This window comes from Psittacula echo (assembly GCF_963264785.1).
Source record: "Psittacula echo genome assembly, chromosome: 2".
Classification (NCBI taxonomy): Eukaryota; Metazoa; Chordata; class Aves; order Psittaciformes; family Psittacidae; genus Psittacula; species Psittacula echo.
In genome coordinates, this window is record NC_137737.1 from 24,744,497 (window position 1) to 24,769,735 (window position 25,239).

General features: G+C 39.9%; 1 protein-coding gene across 1 annotated transcript in view; it reads right to left on the reverse strand.

Annotated features, from left to right (window-relative positions):
* Nucleotides 1–25,239, reverse strand: part of GADL1 (glutamate decarboxylase like 1) — a 73,623-nt gene that overhangs the window by 14,282 nt on the left and 34,102 nt on the right. The window contains exon 13 of the mRNA XM_080609869.1: nucleotides 23,284–23,373. Coding sequence (XP_080465995.1) covers nucleotides 23,284–23,373 — 90 coding nt within the window. The remainder of the gene's footprint in view (nucleotides 1–23,283; nucleotides 23,374–25,239) is intronic.

Genomic DNA, 25,239 nt, shown 5'->3' on the forward strand with positions numbered 1-25,239 from the left:
CTACTAAGAGTGATTCACTTCATGGCAGAATAGGCACCTAAGACACATGGGCTCAGTTTGGAAAAGCTTCTCTCCTCCTCAGTGGGTTTCAGTGGAAGACCTCTGTCTAAGTCTTAGATGGCTAAAGCAAGGTAAGATAAAGTCTATGCTGACAGTTCACCTCTAAGGTATCTAAAATCCACATTCATCTGCTGTTTTCTAGGCTATGGAACTGCTGGATAGGCCCAAATATTGCACTGGTCATAATGTAATAGGGAGGATATCCAGAGTAGAAGCAGAAACAAGGGGAACCAAGTGCTTCTACAGCAACATGGTGCACGTGCATTAGGTGATGTGATTAAAGGCTAACCACAGAGAACACAAAGACCCAGCAAGGATCAAAGAAACACCAACAAGCAGAAGAATCCTAGTAACCTCAAGGTACCAGCAACTGGATAAACTCAATTTCTAAGACCAGCTACCAAAGAGACCATAATGTGCATGTATTTACTCCGCAAGATTTCAGTTCTTACCAGCTGAAGAGAATTTGGTTGTTCATACTGTTCATGTCTGTATGACTGCTATATGTGTTTATGGGGGTACCAGTAAAGACAGTGCTCTCTGTGTTGATCTGTTCAGTCATCTGTGCGTATATCATGCATTATGTGTGTGTGCATGCACATGTGTGCACCAATTGTATATGTGTACCCACTGAACCTGTGGATAGGCAGCCACAATGGCCTCATACTTTGTTGTGCTGGAAATGGAGCAATGCTCCTGGGTCCCAAAGGTGCCTGGATTCAGCCACCTTCTGACATTGCACTGAATTGCCACTGCTCTGAAGTCTTTTCTGTGGTTGGCAATTGACAGTTTTCACTGAACTGGTGGGGGCATGTGCTTTGAATCATTTTCTATATTTTCTATATATAAGAACTCATTTGCATTTTTTGATCCCATTGGTCCCACACATGCATACTGATCATGAGAAAACTGTGTTTGGGGTGGAGGTTCATCTGGCATGAACTTAAAATGGAACTTCAAACTAGGATTAAATCCACATATGCTTTTACCTCATTATCCTATCATATGTGAAGTTCTTTAAGATCAAAAATTTAAAATGCACAGAATAAGACAATGCGAGGCTTGCATTTTTGATTCTGTTTGAGGAAGAGCCATCTTTTAACCAAGAACAGTTGTGAGAATATGTGCTAACACCATACTAAGGGCGTGCCTCAGCTCTCTTGATGCTATTTCCCTTCTATGTTCAGAGCCAGTTTTTAGAAGTTTAGTTCATACCAATCCTTTTGGTGCTCTGCTGCCAAGATGGCTATGTGCACATGCAAAGATCTATTTTTCATCTATACACAGATTATTTGCATGCATATATTACATTCATGCAAGTGCACACATGTAGCTGTGTAGGACCAATTTAGAACAAAAGCTGGAGTTGCAGTGGACTCCTCCAAAAAAACAAACCACAAAGAAGGAATAAGCCAAAGAAAATCTCCATCTAGTATGTGGCACAACCTCCATCTCTCCAATGTGCTACAGAGCACTCTTCACATTTAGCATGGCTGCAGGCTACTGCCCTCCTACAAGCTTCAAGCTCTTGTTATTTTACTTCCCTCAGATGATTCTCATTATAACCAGGCTGAGTGATGAGTTAAGAAGTCAATGTATGAATCATATCATCAACTCAGTTGTATGGAATCTTGTTTTTCCATGCTATTCCTCATTGCTACACAGATCATCAGTGTAAAAGATGTTGTAGCTGTATTCAATTTCCTTTGCTCTTTTTAACCCTAAAATTGCCTGTGAGCAGATACTTATTTACTATTATCCAGCTTACTAACCACTGATGATCTGTGTCTTCACTCTCTGCCTTGCAGAGGTTGCACAGAATTACAAATATTTAACTTGAGATTATTGCCCAAGGAGGATCTCTTTATCTAGCTTCTGGGATAAGGCCTTAGCATTGAGTGCCTGTGTTTGGCTCAGGAAGAAAAAAGACAACTCTCAATTTAAGACTAAATTAAGCCATATCGCTCCATGCACCATCAGATCTCCACCTTTCCATATACAAAGGTGGTCACACAGCACTGTCTCTTTCGCCACAGCCATCCCCCATGGGAGCCCCTCCTATCAGCGATAGGGTTGGTTCCACCAGCTTTTAACCCTGCCAGAGAAAGTATGCATGTACAAGAGTGGCTCTGAGCACTAGTCTTGAGACAGGGTTCTGCTGCCTTGCTTACAGACGTATACAAGGTACAATGAAAAAACAGCTCCCAGTTATTAAGACTTACTATTTATGTGACACTCTCAACTGTTTATTTGAACTATGCTGTTGGCCTATAGTAGCTATAGTAAAGTCTGGCATGTTGTACAATAACAGGTTTGAGTTCCTTGTGTTGTACCTCCCCGTACCACTGATATTTTCTACATACCATCTCTCTATACAGTATTGCACTACCTTTCCCCATGTCCCTAATCTGTCAAAGTCCATCCATCCACCTCCATCCCTGAAAATTATACTTTGATTTTTTAGTAAAAGGAATATTTTTGACTGATTCTCTCCAATGGAATGCATTTTTACAGTTACAGAATCCGAAGTCTTGCAATGTTTTCCCTTTGAAGGCAGTAGTATTCCCAAAGTACAGGATTAGAACAGCTTTTATACTTTCAGGTGGGCAATATCAAAATGGTTCCTCCTTGGTTTGTTTTTAATCTTATAAAAATCTCTAATCAATTTTTCAGAGTAGTACTTTCTCTTTTCCATTACTACCTTGTATTAACTGCTGATAATCAATTTGTACAGTCAGAAACTGGTTTCAGTCTGCAACAACTATTTTAAGAACTGATATATTTGAATTCCTGCATTGTGGAAACAAAAGTAAACTCAGCTTGAAGTTATGGGCAATTTTATGAATATTTTCTGATTGCACAAACAGAAACATTTCCTATATGTTTTTCAAACCACTGATTTCAAAATCACAATTTCAACTGAATTTAGTAGTGCCACTAAACACTTTCATTTCTACCTTAATCTTTAAGAGGATTCTTCTAAATAGATTTATCATTCATGGACAGAGAAAAAAGGTTAAAACTTGGCAGGAAGAACGGTCAGTCTCGTGCTTTCATTCCTCACTGGCAGTTCCGATTTGGGAAGCAGAGGAGAGCATACAACTTTGGCTGCTTTTGATCACCATCTAGTGCATGAATCGAGGAACTACACAAATTTAAGGAGTGACCGATTTAAAGTTAAGCAGCAGCAAGTTGAACAGTTCTTTTCGTCATTTTTAGAAGACCACAGATAGGCTTAGTGAACATGAAAAAGAGGGAAATTCCAGATGCCCATTGCTGCCTGATGAAAGCCAGATGTGTCATCATGAGACACTTTTCTAGTAGTCTGTGATTGATGGTTTAGGGGTATAAAGAAAGCAAGACTTGCATAGTGAAATAGTATCTTTCTCAGGCCAAATTACTTAGAATAAGCAAGGAGTCCTTTCATCAAAACTGTGTTTTTTCAGGTGTCTAAATGTTATATTCATTTCATAGTTGTCTGATTTTTGTCAAGACTGTCAGAAATACTATTTGCAAAATTTTTCATTTACAAAAAAGATTTGTGTGTGTTGTTATAACTAAAACCCACATTCTGATTGTGCTTCAACATTCATCCATACAATGGGGACTTCAAGGCCACTAAATCAGTGAGACAACTGCATTTGTCCATCCCCTGGGGATGAAAGTCCATGGCAGCTTCATGTTTTGATCATTGCAGCTAACTCAGAATATCTTGGGACAATGCTTTCGAATAGCACTGGCCAGGCAAGTACCCTTGTTTTTCAGCAGTGACTCAATATATGCTGTGACTCAACAACAGAAACTCAGTATCTTCATACTGAGGAACTTAAAAAGGCTAATACAAACAAAATCCACATCACTACTGAAACAGGGTCATACCTTCAATATTACATAAAAATACTGCAATTTTCAAAGATTAGCAGGAGGAATTCAGGAGACACTTGGAAGAATCCTTTTCCTAACCACTGATGATCTGTGTCTTCACTGCCTGCCTTGCAGAAGTTGCAGAGATACAAATATTTAACTTGAAGTTATAGTAGACAGCAGAAAAGCCTTTTTATATAGAAAAATACTACTTCTCTCCCTCCCCCATTTTGTTGTGAGGCCAGGTCAAGGAGCAGGCAAAGACAGATCAACACCATGACTTACCAGTAGCCTACGGTCACTGTTATACAATATCTATGCCTATGCTAAAATCCACATAGAGCAACTAGCCAGAAGGGATGCCTTTATATATCACTTCACATCTGAAATCCAGACCATCAGCTTCATTCAGAGATTAAAAAGAAAAAAAATCACAACAAAACCCACACAACTGCTGTTAAAGATGTATATCAACTCCTCAAACGTTACTGGTTCAGATCCCAAAGAACATACGGTCTGAATACAGGACGCTCAAATGCCTTGGAAAGACAGAACTGTAAAATCTTTGTAAGTAATTTTGCATTTTATTAGACACTGACCTCTAAGTGATAATTATTCAAAATATCTTATTCAAAATTACTTTCTGTGTAAACCTTGTAAACAGTAGGTAATTTTATACAAAGGAAGGAAAGGAGAGGAGAGGGAAGGAGGGAAAGGAGGGAAGGAGGGAAGGAGGGAAGGAAGGAGGGAAGGAAGGAGGGAAGGAAGGAGGGAAGGAAGGAGGGAAGGAAGGAAGGAAGGAAGGAAGGAAGGAAGGAAGGAAGGAAGGAAGGAAGGAAGGAAGGAAGGAAGGAAGGAAGGAAGGAAGGAAGGAAGGAAGGAAGGAAGGAAGGAAGGAAGGAAGGAAGGAAGGAAGGAAGGAAGGAAGGAAGGAAGGAAGGAAGGAAGGAAGGAAGGAAGGAAGGAAGGAAGGAAGGAAGGAAGGAAGGAAGGAAGGAAGGAAGGAAGGAAGGAAGGAAGGAAGGAAGGAAGGAAGGAAGGAAGGAAGGAAGGAAGGAAGGAAGGAAGGAAGGAAGGAAGGAAGGAAGGAAGGAAGGAAGGAAGGAAGGAAGGAAGGAAGGAAGGAAGGAAGGAAGGAAGGAAGGAAGGAAGGAAGGAAGGAAGGAAGGAAGGAAGGAAGGAAGGAAGAAAGAAAGAAAGAAAGAAAGAAAGAAAGAAAGAAAGAAAGAAAGAAAGAAAGAAAGAAAGAAAGAAAGAAAGAAAGAAAGAAAGAAAGAAAGAAAGAAAGGAAGAAAGATGGATGAAAGGAAAGAAAAATCTAGTACTGTCTTGCAAAGTAGGAGATAACTCATGCTTGCTACAGTTGATTCTTTAACAGCTCATGCCTCCAAAACAGAGCTGGTAGTATTACTGAGGAAATTATGTTGATTTAAGGACTGGAAGAAATTTCCTCCCTTCCTCAAACATAGGTTTGTTTTTTTTTTCCTGACTGCACCAAGTAGACCAGCAATGCTCGCACAAACTAGCAGTTCCACCCTATTACTGTTGTTCTGGTGCCCCCAAATGGTCACCTGGTTTTACTACTAGCTACGGCTCAAAAACCTTTCTGAAAGCGACGCTCCAGATGAAATCCCCAAACGCTCGTATATCTCTTCATCTGGCTGGATCTGAGCTATCTCCGAGCCCTGACACAGCTACCGACACTTCAGATTTCCCGTACCTGGTGCCCTGAGTTGGGCATGCAGAGCAGGTCCGACATCCAGGCACTCACCACCATCTGAACCACTGTCAGCAGAGCACTTTGCGTACGAGCAGCAAGCCCTCCATGTCCACACAACTACCTTACAGGTACAGCTGATTGCATAAATCAGCCAGATTCACAAGCACAGATACTACTGCCAGGATCTCTGTAGAAAACCACATTATATTAATCAAGCTGAGGCATTAATCAGTCAAGAAGCAAGACACATAGATACCCAGCACTGGCTGTGCCTTCCCTCCCTCCCCTGGTCACGGCATCCTGTTATCACATGCACTGACCTAGCATGTCTAGACAGTCCCCATTTCATACAACAATCAGTTTCGCACAGCAATGTATCCTGTCCCAACTCACCAGCACAGACCAGTCAGTCTCACCTCTGTGCCTGGCAAACTCTTGGCGCAGATTCTCCTGGAAGGCATGCTAAGGCACATGAAAAACTGTTGTTTTTGTTGAAGTTTTTTTTTTGTTGAAGCATGGCTTCACTAAGGAGAAATCCTGCCTGACCAATTTGGTGGCCTTCTATGATGGGGCTACGGAACTGATGGACAGGGGCAGAGCAGTTGATGTCATCTACCTGGACTTGTGCAAAGCATTCGACACTGTCCCACACGACATCCTTGCCTCTAAATTGGAGAGACATCAATTTGATGGGTGGACCACTCGGTGGCTAAAGAACTGGTTGGATGGCCGCACGCAAAGAGTTGTGGTCAATGGCTCAATGTCTGGCTGGAGATCAGTAACAAGTAGTGTCCCTCAGGGATCAGTGTTGGGACCGGTCTTGTTCAACATCTTTGTCGATGACATGGACAGTGGGATTGAGTGCGCCCTCAGCAAGTTTGCCAATGACACCAAGCTGTGTGGTTCGGTTGATACGCCAGAGGGAAGGGATGCCATCCAGAGGGACTCTGACACACTTGTAAGGCAGGCTGATGCCAACCTTATGAAGTTTAACCATGCCAAGTGCAAGGCCCTATACCTGGGTCGGAGCAATCCCAGGCACAGCTACAGGTTGGGCAGAGAAGAGATTCAGAGCAGCCCTGCGGAGAAGGACTTGGGGGTGTTGGTCGATGAGAAAATGAACATGAGCCGGCTTCAGTGTGCGCTCGCAGCCCAGAAAGACAATTGCATCCTGGGCTGCATCAAAAGCAGTGTGACCAGCAGGTCGAAGGAGGTGATCCTGCCCCTCTACTCTGCTCTCATGAGACCTCACTTGGAGTACTGTGTGCAGTGCTGGTGTCCTCAACATAAAAACGATATGGAACTGTTGGAACAAGTCCAGAGGAGGGCCACGAGGATGATCAGGGGACTGGAGCACCTCCCGCATGAAGATAGACTGAGAAAGCTGGGGCTGTTCAGCCTGGAGAAGAGAAGGCTGCGTGGAGACCTCATAGCAGCCTTCCAGTATCTGAAGGGGGCCCATCCAAATCTGATGAACTTTACAAGCCATCTGCAGATATTGGGATGTTAAAGATCTATTGAGGGCAAATTTTTAGAGCTACATGCCTGGATGGCTTTTACCCAAGATTAAAGAAGGCTCGTTGAATCTTTGGATAATTTTGAGGATACCATGGAAATTTCAGAAAACAAGCACCAGTATTGGAAGTGGTAAGGAGAAAGACCTAGTGAAATATGGATGCTTAAACAAATATGAACATACAGTTTAAGAAATACTAAAGAAATACTCATACAGGATTTAATTTATAATGAATTAAAGGGTAAGAATATATAGTCATTTTAAAATTGATAGAAACAGATTAAATATTTAGTCCTTTGTGTTCAGTTACATTTATATCTTTGACGAACACCATTTTTTGGGTCAAGTTGTTTTCATTATTTTGCTGATATTACGAGTTTTCTTGATTACTTACTTGCACTTAGAGCATTAATTAGAAAGCTTTACACAAGCCATTTAGATGAAAAATAGCAGGAAGAATTCACACAGCAGCAGCACAAAAAAAGTTAGGACCATACAATAGCAATACAGTAAAACTAAGCAAGACTTTAAAACTGGCGTATCTTCGTATGTAGTAAACAGGGCGTCAATCAAATGGTGCTGCTAGCAATGCTCCACAGAGATCAAGATTAGCCTTGATGATAATCCTCATTGTTGGTTTTCTGGAAGTCAGTGAATGACAGCTGATACCATTTGCAATTGAGAGACTTGCAAAAGGAGAAAACAGAGGGAAACAAGCCACTGCACAGACCTGGAGGGCAAAAACCTGCTCAAGCAATAGCTTTTTCATGCAGCCAAAATGTGAGTTGTGCGTATAAGAAAAAAAAACACAGACAGTTCAAAATGGATGAGTATGCTATAAACAGTGACTCGGAAAAGACTGTAGCAGTCAACAGTAAAACAAAATTCATATGAGCTTCATTCGAATCACGTATCAGAAATCAAGAATCCTTCCTAGCAAGAAACCAATTTTTCTGCAATGGCTTTCACTCTACATCAGAGCCAAAATCAGCTTTAAAAAGTTCTATCAAGAGACAGACTACAAAGGTTTATAATTAGGTCATTTATGTAGACACTTTAAAACAGTCAGGGCTGCTCTTAAACACATATCCCACATCCTAGGACCACTGGTTAATCTGGGACATCAGTCTGTTTTCTATGTGTCAGCGGGGAAAAAATAAAGAGCAAAACCAACAACAAAAAACCCTCACAGAAGATGTTTTGACAATTTATTTTGCTTTTGTAACAACCATTTACACACACAAGAGAAGTTTTCGTTTCAGCATTCATCGTCGCAACACGTGTATTTTACAAAGCCCCATCAGCTTGAGCTCCCAAAGAAATACAGTGGAAGAAAAAAGTTATTATGTTCCATAGTTTTATAAACAAGTGCACAGGCATTAAAGAGGCAATTTCATCTCCACATGCGGAAACTCAGTTGTTGGCAAACAGTACCTGAGTTCACTTCTTTTTTTCATACATAATGAAAAACTGTAAGGATGCTGATGACAGCCACAGAAATGATTCAATGGCTAAGGAAGATTTAAAGATGTGAATCTGTTTAGTTTATCAATAAAAGAATGAGAGGTGACTTGATGATAGCTTATATGCATGTGAAAGGGGAAAAACAGAGTACAGAAAGCTATTTTTGTGTGGAAAGGTATTTTCTCACCACCTTTTTTCCTCCCTTCTCAATCAATCTCCTTTCATACAGGAAGTCTAATTAGCTATTAAAAAAAGTGCCAAGGAAAATGGTAGTTTTACTGTTCCTTGATATTTTCCAGTCAAGAGTAGATGCCTTTGCTTCTACAAATAGAAATTTGCTTCTACAAAAGTCCCCTGACTACCAAGCGAAAAGTCCTCAAAATACAGAGGTGGCCATGTAATTCCTTTTGTCCTTACACTCCTTGTAGTCATAGGCTTCAGTTTTATGGCTAGATGCAAATCAACTGCAAACATGTAACTTTGTTTATTTTCATAAGTCAGATGGAGCAACCTGAAGCTTTTGTTAAACAATGGCTAAATCATTCCTGTCTAGCAGGCACAATTCAGTTTCAGTGTACTTTCAAAAGGAAAAGGTAAAGCCAGCTGATGCCTTCCCACAACTCCAGACTGACTGCAGCTGGCTGATCTGGTCTGCTCAAAGGAGGGACAGCGGAGAGCTCCATCCCCTGTTGTGATGCATCTGTCCCAGCACGCTTGGGTCTGATTAGAGGGTAAGAGCACAAACACTGTACTGGCAAAGAGCTACTGCTGCAGGAAGCAGGACGAAAGGACAGAGAAAGACGGGAAGTGTTAACAGCTTCATTGGTCTTCTTTGGCAGAGAGCATGCTTTACTCTGTGGCACTTGCAGTCCTATTCCAGTACCCAAAAAAATGCCTTTTGGAATACCAGGAACAAAGTAAGGACACTTCCATGCACTACCATGCTTTAAAAAGAATCTACGTAAGCTGTCCAACATAAGCAGAAGTGTAAAGCCATAATGTTTCATTTGTACCCTAAGGAATCCCCACTAAACAAAACAGTTCTTTGATCAAATTATTTGCAAAACCAGATATATTTGTCATTCTTTTCTAGAAATGCTACATATGCACAAGTGCCCACATCCTTTGCAGCTCCACCCAACATAGGAGTTTCACACTTACACCTGATTTAACAAATACAATTAAATATTTCCCCAAATAGGTTAAGCCTGCGTTGAAATTGTCACTGATGTTTACAGACTACAATAGAAGTTTACCTTTCCTGGAAGGTAAAATAAAGATTTCAACTGTTAAGTAGCTTCTGTTTTCTGGCTGATAAGGCAGAAAGATGTCATATGTTGTTTTCCATCAAATATATAGGAACTCATGCTGCAGGGGTCCATTAGTTAAGGGTGAAAGCCAAAGATTTTATTTTCCTTCTGTTCATTTCCACATAAAATGACCAAAAAAAAAAAAAAAAAAAAAAAAAAAAAAAAAATCACTGTGCTATTTATCTTGTCATTGCTATTATTGCACTACAGCAAATTCATTGCTGTTATTTATTAAACATGCCAAAACCAACAGAATGCTAGGAAACACTTGGTTCATTCAGAAACCCCAGCAAGTACCAGCTGGCAGGCTAAAATGGTCATGATGCCACTAGAAAGATTTGTAGCTGAAGGAAACTTTATGATGTAGTATAGAAAGGGTTCATTTAAAAAGCCGTCACCCACAGACCACGCTAGCACTCATTATTCATTCATGAGATAGTCATTTAGCCCACCTGCAATTTCCAATATTCAAGTACCTTTGTAAGATATTTAAAGCATTCAGAGAAGCTCCTGTTACCACACCCTGCAGATGGAGAGGCTGCACTAAAAAAGCTGCCAGCCAAGAAGTGGTGGCTTCCATTTCACATTTCAGTTTTGCTGTGTACAAAAGCAAAAAAAAAATCATTCACTAACAATGACACAACTGATGAAAGTAATTTTTGTTTGGCTAAGTTCTTTGCTTTCACTCTCAATGAGATTAATCCTATGCAAAGGACCAATGTGAGAGGCAGATGTTAACTTTTATACTAAACATATCCTTTAGCATTGAAATATCAATTATTAGCATGGTTTAGGAATATACTTAACCATCATATATCAAGCCAGGGGCTCTTCTGGGCAGTCACCTCATCAATCCCTAGTGCCCACTAAAATGTTCACTGCAAGTGCCCATGTAAGAATCATCTGTTATTTCCTCATTTGAATTCCTCAATCACCCCATTTAATTCAAACTTTCACTATATAACAGAAAAGATAAAACTCCTGATTCTCTGACCTGCATATCTAAATCCTCACAGCTCAGAGAGCTGCAGGAAGGGCAGCCCTAGAAGCATCTTACAGGCACAAGGTGAAACAATATGTTGAAACAAGGATGGTTTTCAAGGAGCACCACTGCCCACCAGGAGATGGGACTGATCTGGGCTGCATGGCTGCCTTGCTATCTCTGACCCCAAGGGCTCCACATGAGACAGTGCTCCTCACACCACCACAGTTACACCATGCAGCCCTGGCACAGAAGCCCCATGATGACATCCTGAGAAAGGACCAAGAGTCTCAGTTTCGTCAGGCTTCCTACAGTTTCATTCCAATATTTTTTTCTGTCAGCAGGATGTTGCAAAAGTCAACCTTCCTTTCACCATCTACGCATAGGAATAGAATTTATCCCTTGTTCAAACCACAGAGCACCAAGTCCACAAAAAACTTCTGTGACTGCTTTTTTCCTGAGACAAGACTATATATCCTACCCATACCTACACAATACCACTTGTGCAGCCCCTGGGTTGCAAATTATTGCATTCTCATCACCAAGGGACCAGTTAGGATCCTTCAGAGAGCTCATGGGCTTCTCATATGTAAGAAGTAAATTCAGAGCTGGCTTGCAGACCAGCTCGATAGACACAGAGAACACATTCAGTGCCCCTGTGGGACCATTCTGCAAGCACCCAGCAGACAGGAGATAGCAGAGAACTGAAAGTACTAGAGACACTCTGAAATGCTAATGCGTCTGAATGACTGTTTTTCTCATTTACAGAAAATTAGGAGATGGAAGGCCAAGAAAAGGAAGTTCATTGTTCCCCCAAATGCCAGATAAAGTAATTTAAGTCAGTGCATTAAAATATGATTACCATTTGTTAGAAAAAGAAATTATGATGGGGGGAAGAGACAGCTTTTATTCAGGTAAAATCTGAGCACAGAATGAAACTTTTAGTGACCTCAAGACTCCAGTACTTAGACATTCCTAGGATGCTTCAATTATTGAATTCCCCTGTGATGTATATTAGGTTTCATTCTGATCCACAGGCTATTAAACTTGATCTATGACACTTCCAGAAAAAGCCACAGTTTGGAGTTCAGCCTGTAACTCAAAACTTTTTTTCCTTCCATCATTGCTTATTAATGTGAACTGAGAGAGCACAATGAAGAGGTGCACACATATGCAGAAGCACAGTGCTGCTTTAGATGAACATAGTCAACAGGGTCAACCAGAACTAAATTAACTGTGCTGAGTGTCTTCAAATTGTTTTCTTATTAAAAGCAGTTCTCTTCACAGGCAGGCACAAAAGGCTATTTAAAGTATTAATCAATATGTTTCAACTCCAAAATGTAGCGAAGGAAAGGAAAAGTAATTATTCCTATTTATGCAGAGAAAAATATATACTGTTTGGGCAAACAAGTAGCATGTAGACAGGAATCTGGATGAACTAGCTGAAACCAACAAAATACATCAAGAGGATAGCAATTTGCTGTAGCACAGAATGGAAAATATTTGACTGCAAATAGCTAATAATAGATACTGTATTTTTTTCAGAGAATAAACCATAGATTTAGAGGTCACAATTTCTTGGAAAGTATGTATTTGCAAGCAATAAGGTTCTGTTTGCTTTGTAGGGTTGTGGGTTTGGGTTTTGGTGGGGTTTCTCATTTTGATGTTTTAGGGATTTTTCTTACCTAAAAGTATCCAAAGGCTATTCAGATAACAAAAATGTTGACCATGTTTAAGAGAAATTGGAGCACACAGACAAGAGAAGCTGGAGAAATGGGCTGACAAGAACCTAATGAAGTTCAAAAAGAAATACCAAAATGTGCAACTGAGGAACAATCCCCTGCACCAATAAATGCTGGGGGCCATCCACCTGGAAAGCAGCTTGGCAGAAAAGGACCTGGGGGTCCTGATGGACACCAGGTTGACTGTGAGCGAGCAATGTACCCTTGCAGCAAAAGCAGACTGATGGTATCCTGGGCTGCATTAGAATGTCGCCAGAAAGCTGATGGATGCGACCCTTTCCCTTTACTCAGCACTAGAGTACTGTGTCCAGCTGTGGGCTCCCCAGTACATGAGAGACATGAACTTACTGGAGAGAGTCCAAGGGACACAAGGATGGTCAGGGAACTACAGCATCTCTCCTTTGAGGAAAGACTGAGAGACTGGGAACTAGGGACGAGGGACTGGGGCCTGTTCAGCCTAAAAAAGAGAAGTCATGGGAAGAATCTTAATGTATACAAATACCTGAAAGGAGGGTGCAAAGATGACCCAGGTTCTCCCCAGTGGTGCCCAATGACAGGACCAGAGGCAGCTGGCACAAACTGAAATACCAGAGGTTCCCTCTGAACATCAGGAAAACTTTTTCATTTAAGGGTGAGTGAGAACTGGCACAGGCTGCCCAAGGAGGTTATGGATTCTCCATCCTTGGAGATATTCACAAGCTACTTGGACATGGCCCTGGGTAACCCACTCTAAGTGCCCCTGCTTGAGCATAGGTCATAGGACAAGAGGTCCCTTCCAATATAAACTGCTCTGCGATTCTGTTTAGTTTTTCTGAGATTCTAGTTACTTCAGTAATACTATGCCTTATTCCACCTTCTCCAAAAATAGTTTTCATTTACATGATCCCAATATGTAAATACATAAACATATACATGCGTATGCATAAGCATACACACATTTACATTCAAAAAATTGCATATCAACAGTTCTAAAAAGTCTCACAATGTTTCATTACATTAAAAATGAAATTTTTAATTTCTACAGCAGTAATGAACAAAAACGCACATGTGGCAACATGACTCCAAGAAGTGCTTATTTTTCTTATGCTACTGGGAAATGACAAGCGGTACACGTTGAAGTTTTCTTAATGCAAAAAAAAAAAAAATAATTACAAACTCTAATATCTATGCCTTTTTTCCTTATTTTCTTTAACTATAAAATATTGATAATTCATTAAAGTGCTCCAAATTAGGAGCACTTAGATCTTACTTTTTCAGTTCTTCACAACACAAGAGACGATTTTCTGAGGTTTGTCAACTGCCTGACTAATTTATATGAATTCTGCCTCTTTGACTGAATCTCAAAAAAAAAAAAAAAAAACCATGTGGGTAACACGCTGTATCTATTTGAAAGCCATACAAATAAAACAGTACTCTTCATTCACACAGAAGTAGCAAAAAGCACCTTTTAGTCAACTCAATTTGCAGCAATAAAGCAGAGAATGAGGTCCCACTGAATCTCCACAGTTGATCTTCCAATTAGAAAATGAGGCTTTTTAGATGTTTCCTATATGTAAACACAAAGATTTATGATGTGTGAAGCTTTTAACAATGGAAAGGTTTGAAATCAGCTTGTTTGTTTTCTATATTTGAACTGAAAGCTAGAATGACCCTCAGGTCATTTGCAAGGCAGTATGCAAAATTTTTAAGACATTGGACAAGTGGAACCTATGCTTCCCCTGCAAGAAGGGAGTAGCTCTACACAAAACATACCCTACTATTGCAGGTGATCTGCTTTGGTCCTGAAAGAACAGTCATGTTACTTAACTAGTCTTTGTGAGATAGTTTTTAACCTGAATTAAGTACCATACTTACATATGGCCATACCACTCCTAGAACCTGAGCTAGCTAAGGTACCTTCACAGCGCATTACATACTGTGATGAAAATTCATATTGCATTGGTATCCCTAGAAGATCTGGTCCTTTACTTTGAAAGTGTCGATCTCTCATGATTTTATTTCCACACGATATTTTTTCTCCACTTTGTCAATATCCCCAGTTTCATTTCATGCCATTGTGTGAATTACGACAAGGAGAAATTATTGGACCCTCCATTACCCTTAAAAGGATTTCAAGCAAGAAACTGGTCTAAAACCTGCTTTGCCTTTGGAGATCTGAGCAATCTTGCTCTGCAGGTGGCTCAGGGAAGACGAAATTCTTGTTCAGCCTGAACGCAACATATATGGAGCTGCAGCAGACTCCCTCCTCATAGCTCTGATGGTTTCTATAGGTTGAGCACTAGGGATCAATAGACCTCAAGTCCCCAGTGAGCCTCGAACATGTACAGTTCAATGTTAAGTCTCTGACAAAAGTTGCCCTGCACTCTCATCTAGTAAACCATACAGCAGCAAGGTCATTTGAGCTTCTTCTCTTTTTTCCAAGAATTGTCTTTTTTCCAAGAATTGAATAGTTTTAGCAGCTGTGTAACACTGTACTTACAACAGAGATGTTTTCCTGCCAGATGTATTATTATTGCTGGATGGGATGCAAACATAATTTCAAGATATCATCTGGTGTTACTAGTCTGGGAAGAGACTGAGGGGTAGAACAGAAATAGTAAACTATCCAAAGGACTGAACTTACATGGTTGAAACAAAGTGGAAGGTTATTTAGTGATGTTGATTCTTGCCTATTTGCCTCATTTGAAACTGTACCACGGACTTGAAAAAAAGGAAAGATTCCTGAATGAACAGGGCTACTTCTAACTGGAGCCCAAGTGTGTACTACCCACTTCTGAAAAGCCAGTCCAGAAGAGGGGCAAAGCAGAGAGCTAGAACAGAAATCCCTACCATGGCCATATGATTAATTACTAAAATTCTTAGAACTACAACAGAAAGCATGAAGTGGAAGCAGTTCACATCTCTGCCTTGTCTTACTACATCTACTGTAGTTACAATACAGTCATACAAATATACCTTCTTTTCTATTCCCATACGTATGTCTGATATGTCAGTCATCCCATGGAAAAGCAAGCATTAGATCAGGTCACTCTCACAAATCATTATATGTCGCTGAAAGTTAAGCACATGTATAACCCCACCAGTGTAAAATATATACTGAAGTGATACTAGGACACTGTTCAAGGTAAAATGCATTCATCTCTGCTTCTCCTGATGGAGAATTTGAACAGTGAATACGGCCCCTTAGTCTAGCACTACTACTTTAGTACTCATGCAAGAATAAATATAACAGAACAAGGACACAAATTCCAGATATGAAGTCAGAAACCCAAGAATTCTATTCTGAATTAACCATTTTTCAAAAGGTGTGTTATTTTTGTGTTCTTACAACTCAAATCTACAGAGGACTTTTAAAACAGTCATGTTAAATATCTTTTTCTTAATTAACAGCTACAGCCACTTTTGTACTGATGAGTTATATAAAACTGCAGGATTAAAATATATTAAAAGGGAAATAGTACAAATCCCTCATTAACAAGGTAATGAAACACAGCTATGATTTTTCTCTGCTATTATATTACACTGTACTATTCTCATTTATCAGAGCTCAGATCTTCGTAACAATAACAGTCATTTATATACAACTAAACTACAAAGAATTTATTCATTCTGCTACTGTATATTATATAATAGTAGCTGCAAAATAAGAAATGTTACTTTAACAGGTAACTGCTTATTTTATTATTAAATTTCTGAGCACCATCCTCTGCTGAGGAATGGTCACACTACAATATATGTCCTGGTCACTAAGGTATTCCTCATTTTCTGTTTTTGGGGTTTATTGTGCTTCACCCCGCTAAAGTCCTTGCCTACAAGCCTTGTCTTAAGTGGGCCTCTTGCTTTTTAGTGTCCAAGAATGCTACATTTCTGCCCCTCCTGAACACAATACTGAGTATTCAGCTGGGCCCATTGAATCACGAGGATATTTTACAGCTCTTCACTCCAGGAGCTTGTGAGATAGAGGCCTATAACAGCACACAGCCTGCTGAGGATTCTGGGTTCTTCTTGCTTGTGTTTATGAACTAAAGCAGCTGAGCTAGGATCCTGGCATCCCTAAGGCTCTCCTCCTGTAAGTTGCCTAAGTTATGATGTGGGAGTTCCCCTTCAATTCCTCCACGTGACGGAGGGAAAATGTGCCAACTCCTCAAGTACCTTCCTTGGGTAACTGTCTCAAGCCCTATAGGATGAATCTGGAGCTTCTCTTAATGCTGGAGATTTCCCTGACAAACCAAATTTCTTTCGAAAACCCCTACCCCTTTTGAGGTCCCCATCTGATTTGCTGAAATGACAATCCATCCACCAGGGAAGGTCTTTCTCTTAGACCTGCCAAATCAATCTCTTCCCCTTACAGAACTACTTTTTTTCTTGAAGTCCACAACAGATTTGTAAGTTGTTTCAAGAGAAAGCAAAAGTTTAAGGGATGGCACCATCTCTTACACAATCCTCAAAGATTGGAGGGGGAGCGGAATGTGAGGGAAACAAAAAACAAACAGACCACCACAAAACCAAACCAACAACAGAACCTGTCCCACTTTCTCTTTCTGTTCTTTTCCAAACATATTTTTACATGATTATATAATTTCAGTGCAACAAGAAATCACATGGGATCATAAACAATTAGACCAACTTATAGTATGCAGTATTCACAAAGGACTGATGAACAGCTCCACATCTGTCAGCCACAATAGTGTCACAGAACATTTTGGTTGGAAAAGACCTTTATGATCATCAAGTCTAACCACTAACCAAGTCCACCACTAAGTGCCACATCTTTTAAATACTTCCAGGGATGGTGACTCAACCACTTCCCTGGGAAGCCTGTTCCAATGTTTGACAAGCCTTTTGGTAAACAAAATTTTCCCAATATCCAATCTAAACCTCCCCTGGTGGAACTTTGTCTTCCTCTTCTCTTATTGCTTGTTACTTGGGAGAATAGACCAGAACCCACTAACATATTATGTATGAACACATACACACTTCACTACCCTGAAGGATTATACACCTCCTGTGAAGGGAAAATGGTTGCACTTGGTCCCCTTCTCCAGATCATTGATAAAGATATTAAACGGGATCAGCCCAATACTGAACCCTAGAGAACACCACTTGTGACCAGCTGTCAACTGGGTTTCATTCCATTCACCACAATATTTTGGGCTCAGGTAAACAGCCTTTTTTTTTTTTTACACAGCAACAAGTACACACATCCAATTCATGAGCAGTCAGTTTCTCCATGAAAATGCTGTATGAAATGGCATCAAAGGTCTTACTAAAGTCCAGGTAGATGACATCCACATCCTTTCCCTCATCCACTACATGGGTCACCTTGTCATAGAAGCTAATGGTTTAGCCAATCTAACTCCCATGTACTTCTGTGTAAATCTTACTATTGATTTTCCTGTCACTTGATGTGGCCCTCCACAGAAGCTCATATCAGAGCTAGATGCTAGAGTCAATAGGCTACTTGTTACTATAAAAATTACTTATGTAAGCCAAGTTCACAGAAATGGTTCTCTACCATTACTCTTCAAACACACACATTAAAATACTGTTTAATTGTTTTGTTGTCCAAGTGTCAGAAAAACTCAAAGTACAAGGATGCCAGGCATTCAAGTAACAACATTCTGAACACAAATCCCAAGTGGAAAAACATTTGCAGTGATATGTTGGGGACCTTTCTTGTGCATAAACTTGGGCTCTCTGCATTTAATACTGTGGTTATAATCGATGTTATTTTTCTCTTATTCTTCAAAAATATAGAGGCCAAACATTATTAATACAGCCAACTGGAGGCCTTGTTCTCCCTTCACATTCAAACCTCATACCACAGTCAATAGAAATTTTGAATGCATAAAGAATACTGAATCAGGTCCTTGATTAGTGTTTGATTTATACCACAAAGACCACAGGATTCAGAGGTTGCTAAGGCAACACCACTTCAACCTCTTAACATTTCTGCTTTGATATGAAACCTCTCATTATATAAATGTATCACAACACCAGTCAGCATGACAGGCTATTTTACAAATATGCCTTCAGATAGCAGACAGCCATATTCTTCTCTTGGGGAAGGGCGGAAGAATAAGATTACCTTTTACTAAGGGGAAGAGGGGAGAGGCAAAAATGGCATTCCAAACTATATGGGCTTTAGCATGAAATTATATCCTGAGCCTTCTAATACTGCCAATAAACTTTGTATTATTTGGCCAAAAATCCACAAAAGGACAGAAAGCAAACAAAACAAAACACCCCAAATTACATAAGTAGTCTGTCACTAAGATGCTAGAATTTTGAGTAATTGAAACGAACAACTGTGTGTAAAAGCTGAACTACTGAAACTAAACTATTGAAAATCTGATACTCCAGCATATATTATTTAGAAGTACAGACCAGGCAAAGTTTAGTAAAGCATGAAAGATGTATCAGGAACCTACTGACACTTTTTTAACCCCATTAACATTTTGAGGTCTAAAGTGGTACTTGCCAATATACCACTATCTTTCTTTACTAAGCAGCATTCAATATATAGTAGTCTACCTGTAAGTTAAGCTCCAAGACCCTTTGGCAAAGTCAAGCTCCTGCAGGAGGAGGATTCTGTTAAAGATGGTTAATTCTTTGTCTTCTTAGTCTTCTAGACTACACTGTTTGAGGAGACCACAAGCTGATCCAAAATGCACGAGGCATGGCTGGCAGTCTGGGTTAGCAACAGGATGGCAATAGTTTCAGATGCATCCCTTCAAACCCTTCCTTGTGCCCTAGCACCCTCTGTGCTGCCATGAGGCTTTCCAGACACTAAAAATCAGCTAATTCTACATCATCTGGAGACACTTTGGCGTAAGCTGAGAAAGATGACTTTTCTAAAGAGAAGATTGTTACAAGTAAGAATATACATAGATATTAGTGTTTATGGAAAAAAATATGAAAATTGGAGTTTTCTGGACTCTTTTTCCTTTTTTTTTTTTTTTAGGGATTTTTGGGGGTTTTTTTGCCTTTTTTTTTTACTTCCTTCACTTCCATTTCAAGCTTGCAATTTCCAGTTACACTTTTCTCTCTGTGACATACTGACTATCCTCAGCAGTAGACAAAGTAAATCTTCAGGTGTGTCACAAGAGGAAGAGGAGAAAAAATACCACCAAGGGGCATATACAGTATAAGCAAAGCCATTGTTCCCTCATCCCTCAGTTATGTCAGATCCAGGTCAGTGACAACTGCCCCCAGTTTGCAATGACAAAATAACACCACTTACAAATATTTCTGGTTGAAGGTATCAGCAGCTCCTCAGTTACCACAGAGTGACCATTTGTATGGTTTCTACAACAATTAACCCCTCCATTAATCCCACAATTAATTGTGAAGAATGTCACTGGAAAACACCCAACACTGCAGGTTCCTTTATGGATTATGCCATCTGCTATGCACACACTGACAAATGTTCAGGGCATGGACTATCCTGGACCACTCAACTGCATCCAAAGCCTTGCTGTACTGTCTGTAGAACCAGTTTAACTTCATAGCCAATGTCTGCAGTAATCTCAAAAAATGAGAGTGCTGTCAGACTGTGGGAGTGCACAGAATTCCCAGTTTCACTAGGTAATGGAGTAAAGTACATTTATGCTGTTATTTCCTTCCCCACCATCACATTGTTCCTCTTATCCTAAAGTGTTTGGGTGATTAGTCAAATGACCAGCTAGTGGCTGCTTCAAATCCTTCAGGCCGCTCCTTCCTACCATCTTTCTGTTTTGCGTGTTGGAGACTCTGAATAGGGCTAATTTTATACATAAAGTTCAAGTCTCTGGAATTTAAAACAAACAGCCTACCACAGTAGGGTGGGGAAGCTTCTGAGAGACAGAGCTTATGTAGGACTGACATCAGAATCAAGTATCACGCTGCAATCTAGTCAGCCCTGACACATTTCCACATAAAGTGGGCCACGGAAGCTGGAGGGGAGCCAGGACAGCAGGAAACCTTCAGGGTTATTTTGCATAAGACTACGCAAATTCTTCACGAAGCTGAGGACTTTAGATCAGAGCTACTTGCTTATCAACTTTGACCAGCACTACAACTCACATAACTAACCTCAGGAGACAACATGTTATTCTGAGCAATATTGCTGAACAAGCAGTTCAATAAAATCCATTATTTGCTCAAGGGATTTTTAAGACATACATTTCCTTAATTATTGTCAGATACGCAGCTCAACAAAAAGGAAAATTGATTTCTGGATAAACAGAATAACTGATGTTAAAATGTTGTGTGAAAAGACAAATTGTGAATTAAAGCATTTTAATGCTCGTTTTAGTGAAATGCTAGGAATATTCAAGAAGCACTTGCACTCAAAAAACTGTACACATCCTCATATGCCCATCAATGACATAATACAGAAACCTCTCCAGTCTTCATCTTCTTAAACCTTGCTCATCAGAATGCATTCCTTCTTGCCCAGACATATTTTGTACTGATTAATGTAATATAATGATAATGCTGTTTGCATCAGCAATGTTAGAACAAACTGACATCAGCTTGAAAAGTCAAGTCAGTCTTATTTTTGGGACCCACTGCTGTTATGTCATCTGCCCACTGATACCTGTTGCGCCTCAAACTGGCCCTCAGTATCCAGAAAGCAAAGTAACCCCAGACCTATCCATGTAGAGAATAAGGGAGGTGAAATAACATGGTTTTTTTCTGTAACAGGCTCATTTCTGTAACAGGCTCATTGCTAGAACTTTCTAGCAATGCCTAAAGCAACACACCTAGCAACCATAATCTGTTGTTTCCTCTGGGAGAGGAACTTGTGCCGTTCAGTACCTTGCTTTGCTAGGGAGCTTTGGGCTGGTTTGTGGTAGATTTCTTTTTTTTCAGGCTTTTGTGAGGAGGAGGAAAATAGGTTATATTTTAGGATTTGGGTTTCTCAGTGCTTCATCAGAGGCAGCATAAGAATCAAGAGAAAAGTCACCTTGCCTATAAAAACTGTGGTTGAGATCTGCAGAGGTGCTTGGTTCTTGGGAGAAAGTGCACACAAGCTCCTTTCTCCCAGAGTTCTCTCCCACAAAACCAGCTAGGAAAAATCCGCATTTCCAGCATCAGTCTACTTATATAAGTACATAAAATAAAGGCAGTTATCTACCCCCCACCCTGACTGGAAGCACCATAGAGCAGCAAAGCGGAGTATCAGTAAGTTACACTCAATAAGCCACTTACAATATACATGCTCAAAGCCATTCACTGTGCTACATCTCTTCCCTCTCAGTCTCTTCCATAGCATACATAACACAAAAGATGGCAGTTGTAGTATTAGTTCTTCCATGCCTTCCCACTGCTCTTTTCCCAAACCCTCACTCCTCCACAGGTAGATGAGCTGTTATACAGCTCCCTGTGCACATATATACATATATATATATAGGCCTTCCACTCTAACTCTTGGAAGGAAAGCCCCATATGAAAAGATTATGACCCATCCATGCTTTGTGAAAACATAGTAAATGCAAAGCCCTTGTACCCACACAGTGGCTTATGCATGTCAGGGTTAAGTAAGACCTCACCATAAAGACACCAGCATCCATCATAAACTGTGTGTGTGGATGTATGTACCTATACATATATACATATATGAGACATATATGAGATGGTATATTGAAAAATGTGGGATCTGAGCATGATGTGAATGGTATGGAATAAGGGGCGGATACTGTCCTGGGTTCAGCAGTAGCAGTCATTTTTCTCCTGTGTTCCAGTGCTGCGTTTTTGACTTTCAGCCCGGGAACAACACTGATAACACCAGTGTTTTTAGTTGTTGCTAAGTAATGTTTACTCCCACCAAGGACATTTTGAGTCTCATGCTCTGCCAGGGAGGAGGGGAAGCCAGGAGGAAGCAGAGACAAAAGAAGCAATTCCTGTGAATACACATCTATGTTCTAGCTTAAATTTCTAATAGCAAATCCTAGGAAAAAAGAAGTGCAGAACACCAAAGCTGCTACAGAGAGGAGCAAACAATGAGTTAAATTCAATTCCTCACAGAATAGTTTATTCAGTAAAACATAATACCATAGTGTCTACTGGTTTCTTAATTAAATCTTAACTACTGATTCCCTACTAGTAACTTCAAATTTTACTGCTGCTGTTTTCAAGACATTAATGATTTTCTACCAGGGTGGCAAAGAGTTACCAAAAGATTCAAAGAAGTTTTTCCCATCGTATTCCTGTTATCACTTACAGGGCTGTTTAACATCAGAAATGTATTCTTAAGCACTTCGTCACTTGCAGTATCATAGATTACCATAGATAACTAAAGACTAAAGTTCCAAGGACAACCTTAAGTGTCTGAAACAAGTAATGAATAATCTGTCCAGATGAGAGATGCAAACACTTTGTCTTCACTCATTCTGCCAACTGCTAACAGCTTTGATAGTAAGATGAATACTTGTAAATGTCTTAATCTCTTACATTAAGAAAAAATATTAATTAGCCTTTTCTGAACAGACAACAAGCTTAAATCTTCAACACGTATTTAAGGGTTAAATCCCGAACCTACTGATAGGTTGATGGTGAGCAAATCCAAGCGCTATTCTACAGTCTTATCTGGCACACAGATAAATCAATAAGCTACAGATAACACTGCATGTGACACTCACCTGGTGTAGCTTTTGCCAAAATTCAGGTCCATCCTCCAGTTTTCTTAAGCTAGGTGGAATGTACCAAAAGCAAACGTTTGCATACTCGGGCTAAACAAGAGAACAAGTGATTGCTTATAAGATATAACAAATTGTACAGGAATATATATTATAGCTCATCAAAGAGTTCTGCTTTGTTTTGGAGGGGAAGAAGGAGGGGAGAACCTCAGAGCTTATACACTTTTCATTAGAACTTTCTTCTCCAACTCAACTTCTGTTTTCCTTTATTAAAACTATAAGTAGTTCTATAAATATTATGGTTTTCATATCATCCATTTCTTTTCCTGCTGCCAGAAAAAGGAAACCTTTTGGGGCTCCTTTTTCCTTTCTTCTTCCTATGTACATATTTAATTCTTTGTTCACTTACACTTTTTTCCTAACCAAAGCTTTAAGAGAGGCATAGAGAGGTAACTTACAGATTTCAAAATTGGAGCAACAAGACAAGAAAACATTTTCTCTTTAGTTTGTTTTTGGTTTTGTTTTTGGTTTTGTTCATTTTTGGTTGGTTGGTTTTGTTTGGGTTTTTTTCTAATGAAGTTTCCTTCGATACATTTTGCATAAACAAATTCAATTTTTGTCACCATTTAACACTTGCACACCTAGTCATTTTTCTACTGAACAATGCCAACTTCCTTTTATATCATATCTCATGCAGCATACTACACAGTGCTGGAGTTAATGCCAGCTTTCTTAATTCCCACATTTTATAAGAATCTCAGGACCCCTTGCAACATATGTGCCATAACTTGGATATACATATTCCAGTATCTAAATAGACCTTTTGAGCAAAGACTAAGACTCCACATCTCTGCTTCCCTCCAGAGAAATTCTGCCTTTAAATTTTGCCAGGGTCTCTATATTTCTTGCTAATTTGGAACCTTTTTTTTTTTTTTAACCTGTATAGATAGCAATAGCACGAGCAATAGATGTGCCTCCTAATCCCACTCAACACCACTTGTAAAACCACTCAGCAAATCTTGACCTACATTATTAGCAACACAATATTTAACTGCAGTCTAGATTATAACATGGATTATAAACTCACACACCCTTCTCTTCTCCCACATGCCATCTTCATTAGTACTGGTTGAAAGAAAGAAAGTGAAAGGGTAGCTCGGTCACACCATCTCTTTGCCTCACCATGAATACACCTGCTATTATAATCCCAGGCAACCTCCTGAACAAGGAGAGCTCACCAGCTGAGCAATGTTTTTTCATGAAAGGGTACTGAGAACTGCTTATATCATTTTCTGCCTTGCTTCAAAGAATGCATTAAATACAATTTAATCATCAAAAAGAATAGCATTGTCAGCAGGAACAGAGCTGCAAACCTGCCAAGTGCTGCCACTGAATGAAATAAAGCTCAGCTTTTTAAGTCCCATTTCTTTCCCCCAAAGAGCATGCATTGAGTACACACATAAACACAGACCCTGAAAAGGCAGCAGCCTCCTCATGAGCGCAAGCACTAGCTTGCTGTTACAGGGTTTATTTTAAAACTGTTTAAAATCAGATGGCAGGAATAGACAGATGGCATATATTACCATATTGCCATTGCCTATATTACCTTTTTGATTATCTCAGTTTCCTTTCACACATCAAATATATCATCCCCCTACGAATATTTCATTCATCCTATAAAAACTTAACTACCCCCGGCCATGCTTCACTCTATTTCTGGTTATCTTGTCACAGCTCTTATCAAAGCAGGTAAGCAGTTATACCACAGAAGAGTTCAAGATGATGCAAGCTTGAATAGTATTTCCAGGCCACAGAGCGGTTCTCATTATTGGACTTTCCTCACTGCACGTATCAGAGAATCATATTCCTGAGCTTCTTGCCTAAAGTCCAATTTCCACTAGGAAAGAGCTCACATAACTGGGCCTAGCAGCCTCCCAGCAGTCTTTGAATTCTCACTGC